We start from the raw sequence: 16,316 nt of genomic DNA on the forward strand, positions 1-16,316 counted from the left end.
ATTTGTTCTAGTTCCAAAATTTTGTTCAAATTTCAAAAGATGTTCCTATTTTTTTCTAAAAATGTTTCTGTTTTGAAAACTTGTTTGAGATTTTGAAAAATGCATTTAAAAAATGTTCCAAACTCAAGAAATGTTATTGTTTTACTTAAATGTCCACTAATTCAAGAATTTTTGTTTAAAACAGCCCCATATTTCTCCTTTACATAAAGTCATACCAATTTATATATGTGTGCCAACCTAGACGTAGCAATAAGCTGGATGAAAGATGGATATATTAAGTTGGACGAAGGGAGGATGGCTTGGTTCGTGAGCTAGCTCGAAAAGGACCCCGAATTTCTTAAAATGAAAAATGATGTTTCCATTTTTTCAAAAAATGTTTTTGTTTTCCAAAATTATTCAAGAATTTCAAAACATCTTTCCGTGTCAAATTTTGTCCTTGTTTTTCCAAAAATGTAGGGAATCTTTAAAAATTAGTTCACATTTTTGAAACTATTTAGGATTTAAAAAATTGTTCATGTTTCCAAGAATATTCGGCAATTCATTTTTATTGTAAAAATAATAATAATAATAATAATAATAATAATAATAATAATAATAATAATAATAATAATAATAGTAATAATTATTATATGAATGGTTGAAAAAAAAATCAAAAACAGTAAAAAATGTGTTGAATCTAATGCTGCATGATGTTCTTAAATATTTGCGTTGGCCATTGGTTAACAGGATCTCTTCGTTTGAGTGGTTGGCAACACTTGGTTGGGTCTTTGAGGTTGTGAGTTCGATCTTCAACTCGTCTTTTAGGTCATGAGGTCGGGTCGGGTCTTTGATGCTGCGGTAATATGTTAAACAAAGCCGACGATAGAAGGACTGGGCCTAATTAATTGTTCTGGTGTAGAGATGAATGAGAGGATGGAGATAGCACATTGAATGCTTTGAGGAAGTAGTGAACAATGATAAAATTTTGCACAGATAATGAGGGATGAAAGTTCGATATGTTCTGAAAATATGCTAATTTGAAGTAGGAATTTTTATGGCGACCTATGAAATATGAACTGGAAAACACCAACCTTGAGAGGAGTAAGCAATCTCACTGCGTAATGCAAAAGTGCCCGTCTGGTCGAAGTAAGAAATTGCATTAGATACTGGTCAAACAGCACACCCGAGCATATAGAGGACAAGTGGAAAGTGGATTCCATGTTCGAGAGGTTCATCCGCCTGCCTGGACTCCAAGGCGGTTACCAAGTTCATAAGCAAGCGGTCGGTTAATGATACTTAATCAAAAATAGGCCGGCTTTTGGATGAGATATTTGGTTATAATAACACATTCTTTAGGTTAGAAACCGATTCAATTGACTACTTATTGAAATGAAATAGGAACCCTCTTTGGGAGAAGTTCTCATTGTGATTAGAACGACTAGCGCGACAGCAGTGATCTTCTATGCCTGGCTCATAAATAGGCCTTGGCTCCGCGGCAAGTCCTTCTTAAGCATGTGATGGAGCTCAATAATGGTGTTAGGCCATGAGGGCAATTGATGACCATTCGGTCTATTGATAGGGCAGTCACTACCGAAATCCCTTTCTATGTCCTTACGAAAATGGAATACGATCTTAAACATATCGACGAGTTGTTAAACGAAGGCAAAAACCAGGGATTTTTGGAGTATGTACCTCGATTTCCAACAGGAAATTCATATCTAATATATGACTAGATCGATGCTTTAATGCGAGGGCATGGTATCTACTAGCTTTGTTGGCTTATCACAAGCTATTGAGAACGGATCTAAGGGCATCCCTACCTACAATCCTTCCTTGGTGCCCCATTCCTATCTTCTTTTCCAGATCCTTTTTTTACATTGAGCAGGGCCTTTATCTCCATAGCTAAGGTTGATACAATCTGAAGTATTTGTTAGTGGCTTCGCCCTTTGTAAGATAAGTGGGTCAATTGGGCCAAAGCGGAAGAGAAACCTGTATCTATTGATGGCGAGCCCGGATAATTGAAACAAGCAAGATACCATCTCTTCTTTAACTGAACTGAACAGAGCAAATCTCAGCCAATGCAGCCAAAGAGCAAGTGAACCAAACTACACTCCCTTACTATGAATAAAACAAACAGTAGAACCAAACACTTGAAGCTCTAATTACCAGTATGTTTGGAGGGAGACCGAGGAAGAGTTCCTCCAATCTCTTTAAACACACTACAATTGGGGGTCAAGATTCCAGGTCGGGACCCATGTTATCCCTTGTTTAAGGGGGATAGATGAGATCCATGTGGTATACCTCGTAACTAACAGAGGCAAACCCGGTTTAAGGATAACTTTCATAATATCTTTAACTCAAACCTTGTCCTCGGCAGCCAGAGGCGTGATAATTGACGCGAATGTCCTCTTATTCTAAATACATTTTATCAAGCAATTATGATGCTTGCTTCTCTTTGCTTGGATACTCTCAAAGAAGGAAATTGTGCTTCTTCAGTTCTACATTCAAATCATTGTGAGTAGATGGATACCGGTCCTTTTCTTAGAAAATTGGTTTCAGGAACTTTGTGGGATCCTTGGTAGAGCCATTTGGAGCGGAGGGTAATCGGTTTATGACAAAGAAAGTGTTTTCAAACACGATGCCCATGCTAGAGGCTTTGTACATAGTTGCAAGATGTTGCTCTACAATGTGTCGGTGTTGACGCTCTACGAGGCATTTCTACTCAAGAGTGGGGGACACGATTTCTAGCGAAGAATAGTAGGGAAAGTACAATTCACTCTGTTTTTGCATCTTGAATTTCTCTCCGAGTTGGCTTGCCCATCAGCCTAGGCAATGGCCATTCGCCACAATTACTCATGCGCCATGATCTGTCGCTTCTAAAACGATGTCTAAAGATTCAAAGACTTTGGGCAAAGTACACATGCCAAACAAACTCTTGTCCAGAATCTGCAATATGTTGCCTAAGCATTAATGGATCGAAAATAACTCTATCCCCATTTTCCAAGGAATAAGTCTGACATTTCCTCTTCTTGCCACTTGGTTAGTTTCTTGTTCAAGTAAGTTGTGTTTGAGTATCCTTTCAGCAACCATTGTTCACATCTGCTTTTTTGCCTTTGAGTAGAGTTCCCTCCATTTCTTATATCTTCACAAGTTGAGCCTCTAGCTCATATCTGAGTATCCATTCTTGAATGGTCATGTTCCTCGGCCTTTTTTTCCAGTTACCTCTAAGCTTGCTTCTAATAAGATTATCTTTATGAATACTGGCATGTCCTCATTAACATTCTGACCTCTCAAATACTTTCTAAAGGATTGGGATACATCTTTTTTTGATCCTTCATATTAGCTTTGCATCTTGATGGCCATCAAGAAATAGACTCTTCCTTTCAATTCTCTTTCAGCAACCAAGTTGTTTCAAACCAGAATTTGTATGGGGTAAAAGCTCTATCTTCCCCTTCTCCAAATAAAAGAGGTGCATGGTCAGCCGTCTTTAAAGCAAACTTATTAAAAAAACAAACCAAATGATATATATATATATATATATATATATATATATATATATATATATATATATATATATATATATATATATCAAATATCATCAAACATGGTTGGTTTGAAAAACAAATGCTAACATACAAATTGTAGGCAATTATTACATATAATTCAAATTTGAACTGCTAGTGCATGAAATGATCACCAGAAATGAGTTAAAAAATCTCACTAGTGGTATGTAGTGTATGTACGTATAGGCCTCATGTAAGAGCATCTCCAGCCGTTCGGCCAACCAGGGGCCTGAAATATCGCCGCCCGGGGACCGACCGGCGAAAGAAATCGCCTGGGGGCGATATGTTTCCGAGCCGCTGACCCAAGGCCGGCCCCAGACGCCGTTTTTCCTTTTGTCCGAAAACAAAACTCGGCCACAATTCGGTCAAACACGACGCAAGTTCGAGCAAACTCGGCGAGTTCATTGATTTTTTTATAGAATTTTAAAAAGGAAAACTAGAAACTAAAAAAGGAAACCCCGCCCGCTGTCGCCCTCGCCGTCGCCTACATGCCGACGAACTTGTAGAACATTGTGCAGTCGCCACCGTCGTTGTCATCGCCGCCGCCCTGCGTACCGCCGACGTCCCCTGCTACTCCCTTGCCCAGGGTCGCCAATGCGCGGGGGGTTGGACAGCCCGACCGTGTCCTCGTCGCTGTCGTCGAGGACGATGACGCCGCTTTCCTCGCATCCACGATGGCGAGCGGCTATAGGCTCGAGGACGCGGCGCTGGCGGGCCATCTTCTCGCGGACGTGGTCCTCTCGAGCCCATTACAGGGCGGTCTCGTCGGCGGCGGCCATGAGCTTGTGCTCCTTCTTCACGGCGCGGAGCGCCGGCTCCCTCTTTTGCCTGAGGAGGCGGGGAGGAAGGAGAGGGCTCGTTGATGACGAGCGCGCCGCCACGGGGCGCCGCCCGAGCGGCGTCTCCTGGGGCTCCGGCTTGACGGGGCGGGGCGCGGGTGAGTCGGAGGAGCGGGAGCAGGAGCCAGACGAGGAGGAGGTCGTCGTCTCCGTGCGCCTCGGCGTGCATAAGCTACCACGCCGGCGGGAGTAGGTGAGGGTCGACGGGTACTCCAGCTGTGGTGTGTTGCCGCCCTCGATGTACTCGAGGATAGCCTCCAGCATGCGGCCAGGCACACCCCACCATTCAGGACGCCCCTCCGAGTTGTAGCGGCCATGAGGCTCGGCGCCATTGGTGGCGACGAGTTGCTTGCCGTGGTGCCGTTGAAAGTATGGCTCCCACAGCATGCTGTTGGAGGCGTACATCGGCTCGTTCCTCGCCGCCTGCGGCAGCGAGGCTCGGATGTGGGCAATCTTCGCCTGTCGGTCCGGCCCAGTTGGAGGCGGCGGCGTTGGGACCCTGCCGATGCTCAGCTTCCACGCCCCCGGCACCCGCATATCCAGCAGAGCTGGGTAGTCAGCCTCGTAGAGGAGGCGGGCTTCGTCCTCGTGCAGGTGACGGCGACCGAAGCAATTGGCGGGGAGAGAGGAAAGAGTAGTGACGCTGTGAGAGGGAAAGAGATGAGCTGCGACGAGCAAGTGTGAGCTTCACCGGCGGGCGGAGGGTGGCTTTTTATAGCCACAGGCGGCGGTGGGGGCGTGGCCGCCGTGGATACGCGTGGAGGGAGCGGGCGGAACGCGCATCGCGGTGCCTTCACTGCGCCGCCCATGAGGCATCAATGGTAGGCTTGTTGGGTAACGTAGTAATTTCAAAAAAATTCCTACGCACACGCAAGATCATGGTGATGACATAGCAACGAGAGGGGAGAGTGTTGTCCACGTACCCTCGTAGACCATAAGCGGAAGCGTTATGATAACGCGGTTGATGTAGTCGTACGTCTTCACGATCGACCGATCCAAGCACCGAACGTACGGCACCTCCGAGTTCAGCACACGTTCAACTCGATGACGATCGCCGGGCTCCGATCCAGCAAAGCTTCGGGGATGAGTTCCGTCAGCACGACGGCGTGGTGACGATGATGATGCTCTACCGGCGCAGGGCTTCGCCTAAACTCCGCAACGATATGACCGAGAGGTGGAATATGGTGGAGGGGGGCACCGCACACGGCTAAGGAACGATCCGTAGATCAACTTGTGTGTCCTAGGGTGCCCCCCCCCCGCCCCCGTATATAAAGGAGAAAAAGGGGGGAGGCCGGCCGGCCCTAGAGGGCGCGCCAGGAGGAGGAGTCCTCCTCCTAGTAGGAGTAGGACTCCCCCTTTCCTACTCCTACTAGGAGGGGGAAAGGAATGGGGAAGGGGAGAAGGAAAGAGGGGGCGCCGCCCCCCCTCCTAGTCCAATTTGGACTAGAGAGGGAGGGGGCGCACGGCCTACCCTGGCCACCCCTCTCTCTCTCCACTAAGGCCCATAAGGCCCATTACTTCTCCCGGGGGGGGGGGGGGTTGGGTTCCGGTAACCCTCCGGCACTCCGGTTTTCTCCGAAAACGTCCGGAACACTTCCGGTGTCCGAATATAGTCGTCCAATATATCAATCTTTATGTCTCGACCATTTCGAGTCATGTCCGTGATCACATCCGGGACTCCGAACAAACTTCGGTACATCAAAACTTATAAACTCATAATAAAACTGTCATCGTAACGTTAAGCGTGCGGACCCTACGGGTTCGAGAACTATGTAGACATGACCTAGAACTATTCTCGGTCAATAACCAATAGCGGAACCTGGATGCCCATATTGGTTCCTACATATTCTACGAAGATCTTTATCGGTCAAACCGCATAACAACATACGTTGTTCCCTTTGTCATCGGTATGTTACTTGCCCGAGATTCGATCGTCGGTATCCAATACCTAGTTCAATCTTGTTACCGGCAAGTCTCTTTACTCGTTACATAATGCATCATTTCGTAACTAACTCATTAGCTACATTGCTTGCAAGGCTTATAGTGATGTGCATTACCGAGAGGGCCCAGAGATACCTCTCCGACAATCGGAGTGACAAAACCTAATCTCGAAATACGCCAACTCAACATGTACCTTTGGAGACACCTGTAGTACTCCTTTATAATCACCCAGTTACGTTGTGACGTTTGGTAGCACCAAAGTGTTCCTCCGATAAACGGGAGTTGCATAATCTTATAGTTACAGGAACATGTATAAGTCATGAAGAAAGCAATAGCAATATACTAAACGATCAAGTGCTAGGCTAACGGAATGGGTCATGTCAATCACATCATTCTCCTAATGATGTGATCCCATTAATCAAATGACAACACATGTCTATGGTTAGGAAACATAACCATCTTTGATTAATAAGCTAGTCAAGTAGAGGCATACTAGTGACGTTGTGTTTGTCTATATATTCACACATGTATTATGTTTCCGGTTAATACAATTCTAGTATGAATAATAAACATTTATGATGATATGAGGAAATAATAACAACTTCATTATTGCCTCTAGGGCATATTTCCTTCAAGGCTGGCCGACGCTGTAGCCTGGCAGCTTTGGCATTGATTCCCTACGGGAAATCGAGACGATGAGGACGACGAAGCGCCGAGTCGCTGACTCGGCGGCCCCACCGGGCTTTTGCGCCAATATCGCTTCCCCCCAACGCCCTCGGGCGACCCGCAGAGCGACGAGTTCAGCCTGGTTCTGCCGGTGCCGAAATCGGGCCTAGCCGATGAAAAATGGGCTTCTGGGGGCTCGACTGACCCGTTTTTTAGGGCCGGCAGTAAAAATGGCCTTGGGGGGGGGGAGGGGGGCTTGTTGGGGGCGCGGTTGAAGATGCTCTAAGGTAGGAAGAGGACTCATAGACACCAGGTGGCCGAAACTATGACACTAATATGGTTGTTATTAACCTTAATTATAACTCAAAAAAATCAGTTGAAGCCTGAAAATCATAAAACGTGGTTAGACCCCTATAGGCCGGGGCAAAATTTAAAGAACACTTCCCAAAAGATGTCAAATAGTTCGCTAACATACCGAACTATATCCCAGGAAGAAACTAGGTTTAAGAAGGAACATACCATATTTGCATGCGAAACGACTGTTGCTTCGTCGATTGGCCCTAAAACATTTTTACATACACTAATGTGTGATTTGTGCGCTTTATTATGATTGTTCAATGCCACTCTTCCACGTATCGTGCATCGTATCCATTCGTTTGTCCTAGATCGAACGGCTTCAATGGGGGTAGGCAGATAGCCATTGAGCCGATGTGAAGGCAGCTTGGGTTCTATACTTCCATAACGATTACTACCTCCGTCCTTTAAAAAGTGTACTTTCGATCTTTAAAAAAAAGTGTACTTTTAATTTTTTAGAGGGTCAAACTATTTTAAAGTTTGACCGAGTTTGTGGAAAAATATATCAATATTTATGAAACCAAATAGGTATATGATGAAAATACATTTTATCATGAATCTAATCCTACTAATTTGATGGCATAAAGTTGATGCATTATTATATAAATACGGTCAAACATAAAAAAGTTTGACTTTCCAACAATGTTGGAAGTAGCGAATCAACCTGTGGTTGAGTTGGTTAGATGAACAGTGGTATCCCCAATCCACCAGGGTTCAAATCCTGGTGCTCACATTATTCCTGAATTTATTTCAGGATTTCCGGCGATGCGCTTTCAGTGGGAGGAGACGTTCCCGTCGATGACGAGGCGCCTACGGTGACTTCGTAAATCTCAAGATGATATGCCGGCTCAGTCTCTCGAAGGTGCTCATAGGGGTAGGGTGTGCGTGTGTGCGTTCATAGGGATGAGTGTATGCACGTGTATATGAGCGCTTGTGTCTGTACTGATGCTAAAAAAAACAATGTTAAAAGTACACTCTTCAAAGGACGGAGGGAGTAGGCTTTCGGGTGGAACTGACTTCTCATATGCTTATGTGGCAGATATTTAGACTCCCCTAGGCCACCGGTACAGAGTATTTCAGACGTATTGATCGGTGCGGTCCAAAATGAGATGTTTTATATTATGACATGGATTGCAAAAACGTCTTATATATGGGATGAAGGAAGCAACACATGAGCCACAGAAGGAATATTTTGGGACCCACAAAAGCATCTACTTTCTCCACCAAACTTCGGCAGATCAGATCTCCCAGTCCACACAAGTCCTCCCAAATTTGCAGATCAGATCTCCCAGTCCACACAAGTCCTCCCAAATCCAAATCCTCTCCAAGCCAGCCTGGTTGCTGAGACGATCCAAGAAATCTTTAGTCTGCCCCCGTGATTAAACCAAGGATCGTTTGCGGTCCGGCGGCCCCCGTCGCCTCGCTGCACCAGCTACTCGTCTCCGGGGAAGGTGCCGGCCGCGGCGTACGTGCGTGCTATACAGGGTTCACATCCCTTGCTAGCTCGAAGCCATCCTCCGCGACGGAAGCCGTGCCGACCGCGGCCGGTAGGTGCGTACGACCCTTTAATTTCTTCTGTGCCTTAATTAGTGCCTCGTTGAGTTGTAGCACGTTGAACTTGACAGGCGATAATTTGTGGGCGTAATTACATCGATTCATCTTTCTCTATCAGTGTGTGTTCGTCCTACACTGCTCCATCGACAAAAAATTTAACTGGCCGAGCTCTCTGCAGTGCCATTTGAGTCAGATCTGGCGAGGGGGTCGGGTTGTAGAACGTAGCTTGTCGTATGCAACGTCACCTGGGCTTTTGCTTCAATCATCAATCCTTTTTCTTTTCAGGATTTACAACGACAACTCGACCTACGTACACTCCTGTCCACCCAAAAATTAACTCAGCGGGCTGCAAATTCTCATAACCATGGAGGCTGCTCTGGTGAGTGCAGCTACCGGGGCATTGAAACCTGTCCTGGGGAAGCTGGTCACTCTTCTCGGTGACAAGTACAAGCGTTTCAATAGGGTGCGCAAGGATATCAAGTCCCTCACCGACGAACTCAGGACCATGCATAATTTTCTCCTCAAGATGTCGGAAGTGGAGGATCTTGATTGGCAGGATAAGGTGTGGATGAATGAGGTGCGGGAGCTTTCCTATGACATGGAGGACGCCATCGACGACTTCATGTTGTGTGTCGATGATAAAGACACTAAGCCAGATGGCATCTTGGAGATCATCAAGAGCTCGCTTGGGAAGATGAAGGCTCGCCGTCGGATTGGTAGCGAGATCCAAGATTTGAAGAAACAAATCATCGAGGTGGGCGACAGGAATGCAAGGTACAAGGCTCGTGAGGCTTTCTCCAAGGCTAGTAATGCAACTGTTGACCACAGAGCTCTTGCGATCTTTGAGCATAAATCAAAGCTTGTTGGAATTGACGAACCAAAGGCTGAGATAATCCAAATCTTGACACAAGAGGATGGATGTGTGTCAACACAAATGCAGTTAAAGGTGGTTTCCATAGTTGGATCAGGAGGGATGGGCAAGACAACTCTTGCAAACCAAGTGTATCTAGAGCTCAAAGAGAAATTCGAGTGTCAGGCTTTCTGTTCAGTCTCACAACACCCAGACATGATAAAAGTCCTGAGAACTATTCTCAGTGAGGTGGCTAAGAAAGATTATGCCATCACAGAAGCTATGGATGCTCAACAACTGATCTTCAAGATCTCCAGATTTCTAGAGAACAAAAGGTATTATCTTAGTCTACTCATGTTTTCTCGCACTCCTTAGATGTGTACAAAAGAAAAACTCAATTTTTCATCCTTGCGATATTGCACTCCCTCTCTTTAATCATTTTTTTGGGGGGTCTTTCCTAAAAGTTTTGGACCTCACTTCCCCCTAAGCCATCATATCCGCTCCCAGACATTTTTCTGATAGGACAAAATTGTTCCAACAAAGTTCTAAAAACATTGAAATAAATATTCATGCATATGGGTCACAGGGGTATATGTACATATAAATTTTGGTTGCATAATATGACAATTTAGTATTTATCAAACATAAAAGTAAATATGTTACTTTTTGTGCATATGCAAATGGTCATATATACATGAACCAAAAAATTAAATGTATGTACTTCACACTACAACCTATATGCATTTGTTTTTCAGATTTTCTTTTAGTAACATAGGGACAATGATCTCCTTCAAGAAACCACTCAGGGTACAAGCGTTGTTGTCATTGCCTCGAGTGACGCCACCGCGGCCTATTTGCAGCCTAAGTAGGTTAGCATCACTAGTCCATGGCTTCTGCATGTCCACCCTGGACCCTTGGTGTCCCCAGTTGTCTACAGCCACAAGCGGTGCCGCCATTGTCAAAGACACGACCATGGACAGAATCCTCGACAGGCACCGTCATGGTCTACGCTGACAAAGACACTGATGGTGGTGTCTCCAACAAGTTCTGCCCCGAAAACACAACTATGCTATAATCGCTTGGTGCACTTCAAGTCCACATGTCGATATAATATCATCCACTAATGAACGGCTGGCTGGCTGCCGATGTGAAGTTGTGAACCCTAGTTTTATGACTAATCTAGTATTCACGCGCAAAGGAAATGTTGAAAAACTTCTTTTCCCACATACGAATTTAATATCACATACAAAATAATCATATAAAATAACTCCGGAGAATATGCCAATGTACAATACAACAGTTTTGTGGTCAAAATATATTTTCATCATACTAAATTGTTGTTGTTATCTCCCTTTTATATATATTAATGTATTTTTCACTCCAGCTGTTGTACCATAACTATCATCAAATCACATTCACCCGACCAATGAAGAGGGATTCCAAAAGTGTTAATGAGAAGTGACCAGGCATATTTTTATTAATTGACAAACTATAACCACTACCATGTTTCAAAGTAAGGTAGAAGTTGAAAACGTAGCAATGATGGCACTATTGATTTCCCGAGGGAAAAATGTCAGAAAACAATGATGTCTTAGACATAGACAAATCATTCAAAATGTAACTTTGAGGTTTTTATGAATATGTTAGTAAAACATTAAAAAATACAAAATTATGAAGTGTCTTACTTGATAATTCTAATAAAGTTACCTTAATTTGACCAATATCAGTAATATTTATATACAGATAGTCAAAATTAGAAAAGTATGGCAACTAGTTTTGTACCTAGAAGGGTAGGTCACCATCTATTTGGAACAGGGAGTTGGCATGAATTTAGTATGATGTATTTGATAACATAAACTTCTTTTTAGCTATCTTATTTGGAACTTCTTTTATATGTTGTCAATGAGAAGTAGGTTTCTGATAATAATAAAGTCCACGCTAATATCACTCATGATATCTGTGTGCAGCTATTTTATCGTTGTCGATGATATATGGAAGAATGATTCATGGGATGTCATCAAGTGCGCATTCCCCGTAACCAGTTGTGGCATAATAATCACCACTACTCGTAGAAAGGATGTCGCTTGTTCATGTCGTTCATCATTCAATGGTCATATTTATAACATAAGACCTCTTGATATGATGCATTCGAGACAGTTATTTCTCATGCGACTATTCAACTATAGAAATGGCTTCCCTTCACACCTTGAAGAGGTTTCTAGTCAAATCTTGGAAAAATGTGGTGGCTTACCTTTAGCGATCATTGCTATATCTAGTTTGTTGGCAAATAGAGGAAGTACAAAGGATCAGTGGGATGAAGTGGAAAATTCGATTGGTTGTGCACTGGAAAGAAATGATACTGTTGATAGAATGATGAAGATTATGTCACTTAGTTACTTTGATCTTCCTCCTGATCTCAAGACTTGTTTATTGTATCTGAGTATATTTCCAGTGGGCTATGTTATTGACAAGCAAGATCTCATACGAAGATGGACTGCTGAAGGATTCATTCATAAAAACTCCAGATATACGGTACATGAGGTAGGTGATATGTATTTTAATGAGCTCGTGGATAGGAGTTTAATCCAACCCGTGAAGACTGAAGAGCATGGTAAGGTGAACGGTTGTCGAGTTCACAACACAATTCTTGATTTCATCATCTCCAGGTCCATCGAAGAGAACTTTGTTACTTTAGTTGGTGTTCCAAATCTTAAAATTGATACAGAAAGCAAAGTTCGCCGGCTCTCTCTCCATGTTGAAGATGCAGAAAATTCTACCAATCGGCTCTCTCTCCATGTTGATGATAAAAGGAATTCTATTCCACTGACGAGCCTAGAGTTGTCTAATGTCCGATCACTCACTGTGTTTGGGCAATCATGGAAAATCCCTTCAGCGGTGGAGTTTCGTCATTTGCGCGTTTTTGGCTATGGATCGGGTTGCCGCCATATGAAAAACCATCATCTTGCAAATATGGGGAGCTTCTTTCAACTGAGGTACCTGAACCTGAGTTGGACAGGAATAAGCGAGCTTCCAGATCAAATCAGACAAGCACGGTGCCTAGAGTTGTTGGACCTAAGAGGCACCAGGATATTTGAATTACCAGCAACTATTATTAATCTCAGAAAATTGGTTCATCTATTTATCGACACTGGTGTTAAATTTCCTGATGGAATTGAGAAGATGCAGGCACTGGAAACGTTGAAACAGGTCGGAATCCTCAAACAACCATTTAACTTCCCGCAAGAACTTGCCAAGCTACGGAATTTAAGGAAGTTATCCCTTCACTTTCATGGCGATTCTGCTACTGAGGCTAAGAATGAGTTCAAGAATGTTATTGCTTCTTGTCTTCATAAGCTAGGAAACCTACGTTCTCTTACTGTTTGGAGTGGGGGAAGCTTCTTACAGGGACCTTTGTGCCCTGTTCCTCTCAGCCTCAAGAAACTTGTGGCTTGGAATTCAACCATCTGTCGGGGCCCGGCTTGGGTGGGCTCTCTCGTCAACCTACAACGGTTACACCTTGAAGTGGAGGGAGTCAGTAAGGGAGATCTCTGCATCCTTGGAAGCTTACCTGCTCTACTTGTTTTGGATCTGATGGTAAGAGAAAATCGTAATCATAGAAGTCTCAAGGTCGATGGTGGAATTGGGTTCCGAAGCTTGAGGCAGTTTTATTATGATATCAGGGATGAAGCGATGAATCTGATATTTGCAGCAGGATCCATGCCAGAGCTAGAAACGCTCGAGATTTCTTTTGACGCGGATCAAACCGAGTCTCTGAATACTAGTGGTGGTTTTGACTTTGGAATCGAAAACCTTCCTTGCCTCATTGCTCTCAGATGTAGAGTATATCGCTGGCAGGATAGAACATTTCAGGCTGCAAAGGCTGCCATGGAGAGAGTGGCCAGCACACATCCCAACCATCCTAGTATAATCGTTGAACCAGGGACGGAGCTGGTATACGACCAGTGGTGCCAAATGAACCCAATGAATTTTTCCAGTCTTCTCGAGAGTTTTCTAGTTGACTGACCCAATGAGGTAATGCTACCAGTGGTGTTTTCTTCTAGCTTTGTCCCTGCTTTGAAGTAATCACTAGTAAAAAAAGGGCCTATTGTCCCGGTTGATAAGGGCCTTTAGTCCCGGTTGGTGAACCGGGACTAAAGGGTCGGTACTAATGCCTCACCCCTTTAGTCCCGGTTCAATCCAGAACCGGGACTAAAGGCCGTGGCCACATGGAGCCTTTAACAATCCACCTTTAGTCCCGGTTGGTGTTACCAACCGGGACTAATGGAAATTTTATGATTTTTTTTGGGAAATTTTTTTTGAATTTTTTTTTTGAAATTTTATTTGAATTTTTTTTATTTTCAAATTTCTGAATTTTTTTAACCCCTAATCTCTAATCAGCACCCCTCATCACTGCTCAATTTATCCTCTTTTCTAATCACCCTCATCATTCCAAATCACCTAACTTCCCGAACGGTAACCCATCCTCCCACTCACCCAACCTGAGCATGCTTAACTTTCGGGTTTTATTCTCCCTCGTTTCCAAGTCTGCACTTGTTGTTTTCCTGACAATAGTAAGATGTCAATCCTATTAACCCTCAGGAATTTTGCTTGAGCATGAATTGACACATTTCACTATTTGAGTTTCAAACTATTGTTTTCAAAAACAATAATTATTTAGAAAACAATAGTTATTTTGAATAATTAGTTTGACCATGGTTTGACCATAGTTTGACCATAGTTTGACCAGATTTGACCAAAATTCAAAATAACTGAACAAATTATTTAGTAACACTAATATTCTAGAATAATTAGTTTGACCATGGTTTGACCATTGTTTGACCACAGTTTGAAATTTTTTCGATTCTTTCCACTCTAGATATTAAAAGCCCCGTAACTTTTTTTCTGTTAGGTTTTTTGAGGATTTTGAAAATGTTTAACGGGGTTCCCCCAGTTAAATTTGGATGTAACTTTTCGAGTAGATGATTTTTCATATAAAAAACTTTTTCATCCGAGTTAGTATGCAAAAGTTATGCCCATATTTACAAATTCCAAAGAGATTTTGCAAATAAAGTCGAAATTCACATTTGCAAATTTTTCCAACAACTAGACCACATATCACATGGGAAACTTATTTTCTTTTATTTTTTTGACATTTCCATCATTTTCTTTTATTTTTTTTAAATTGAAAAGGCGATCCTGGGGGGGTAGAGTTTGAAAATGGGGCCTTTAGTACCGGTTCGTGGCACGAACCGGGACTAAAGGTCTCAACCCCATTAGTCCCGGTTCGTGCCCAAACCGGGACTAAAGGTCTATTCTTTAGTCCCGGTTTGAGGCATGAACCGGGACTAATGGGCATCGCACCCTTTAGTCCCGGTTTGAGGCACAAACCGGGACTAAAGGGCACAGGTGAACCGGGACTAATGCCTTAGCTGCACGAACCGGGATAAATGCTCACATTAGTCCCGGTTCTGGATTGAATCGGGACTAATGGGCTAAACTGGCCTGGACGAAAGCCCTGTTTTCTACTAGTGAATCAAGCAACTATATATGATGCATGGAGGGTATAAGTTACCACCATACAAGATTACGTTAAGAGTTCCCAATATTTGTATCTCCCTTTCTTTGCCTGATATGTTCAGGACTTCAGGTTGCCTGTCTTTTCAGGCTGGGTCACGGTTCAATGCAGCTTCAAGAATCATCACTGTATTTCTGGGTTCTGTTCACCATTTTCCGCGATGAATGTGTCCAAGTTCTTGTGGATGTGCGGTGCCTCTCTACATGTTTGTTTGCATGAGGGATGCCAGATGCAGGTACTTATCTACTCGATTTTTTTTACTATTTTTTACTCTCCATAACATCCCTAGCTAGTCAGATAACTGCCGCTGCAGACAGTATATTTGAGGCATTTAAATTAGCCAATCTGCAGGGAAAATAATATCCTCTCTGTAGTCATTTAAATTGGCCAATGCCATTGCTTTTTTGCACGGAGGGCTTTCGATTTGGTAATAATGACACCAAGATGGCACTAGCTGGCCCATTAATTGCAGTACTGTGTAGAGCATTGTGGGGTTTGATATGCATTAGTTCAATCTGCAGCAAGACTCAGTTATGTATGTTGAAGTTTTCTTTGTATCGACAATTTGGTGGCCATTCATCTTATTTATTACTCCCTCTGTCCCACAATATAAGACGTTTAGCTTGCAAAGATGTCTTATATTATGGGACGGAGCGGGTACTACATACTGTACAGTGTATGATTAAATTATTATCATTTCCTTTTCCTTTAGCTAGTCATTCTTGGTTCTTGCCACGTTATGGTTACTGAACTAAGCAGCTCACAGTCTCTTTTCATTTTCAGAACAATTTGGATGATGTCATACTTATAGTTTAATGTTATATGTTTGCCATCACTGTCAAGTTTTTTTTTAGAACGAAGACGCTAGAAGCGTCTGGCTTTAAATTAATAAAGCCCTTAGGCACCAGGTTGAACAAGTTACATCTTAGCTAAAGCAAAAGGAAACGTTCGGTCCACGACCGCCAGGTTCATCACGAAGGCAACATGACAACCAA

The 16,316-nt window shown here is 43.4% G+C and overlaps 1 protein-coding gene across 7 annotated transcripts; it reads left to right on the top strand.

Moving 5' to 3' along the window:
- The first annotated feature begins 8,508 nt into the window (after positions 1-8,508).
- Positions 8,509-16,032, top strand: LOC123140095 (disease resistance protein RGA5). 7 transcript variants are annotated; one of them, XR_006469783.1, is made up of 5 exons: positions 8,510-8,893; positions 9,182-10,081; positions 11,714-13,778; positions 15,394-15,556; positions 15,662-16,032. XR_006469783.1 is itself a non-coding variant. In XM_044559825.1 (4 exons), the coding sequence occupies exons 2-3, from the start codon at positions 9,261-9,263 to the stop codon at positions 13,767-13,769; spliced, it is 2,877 nt and encodes a 958-aa protein (XP_044415760.1). In that variant the 5' UTR covers positions 8,509-8,889; positions 9,182-9,260; the 3' UTR covers positions 13,770-13,778; positions 15,394-16,032. The 7 variants fall into 7 exon arrangements, 3 of the variants coding, with proteins under 3 accessions (XP_044415760.1, XP_044415758.1, XP_044415759.1); XR_006469782.1 differs by having other exon boundaries at positions 15,673-16,032; XR_006469785.1 differs by having other exon boundaries at positions 15,411-15,556.
- Positions 16,033-16,316: the final 284 nt, after the last annotated feature.

The sequence above is a fragment of the Triticum aestivum genome, chromosome 6B (genome assembly GCF_018294505.1).
Source record: "Triticum aestivum cultivar Chinese Spring chromosome 6B, IWGSC CS RefSeq v2.1, whole genome shotgun sequence".
Taxonomy (NCBI): domain Eukaryota; kingdom Viridiplantae; phylum Streptophyta; class Magnoliopsida; order Poales; family Poaceae; genus Triticum; species Triticum aestivum.

Excerpts from the sequence above, each read along its gene's own strand:
- LOC123140095 (XM_044559825.1), top strand. The coding sequence starts at position 9,261 with ATGGAGGCTGCTCTGGTGAGTGCAGCTACCGGGGCATTGAAACCTGTC. Across the intron at positions 10,082-11,713 it reads AGATTTCTAGAGAACAAAAG|CTATTTTATCGTTGTCGATG; the intron begins GTATTATCTTAG and ends ATCTGTGTGCAG.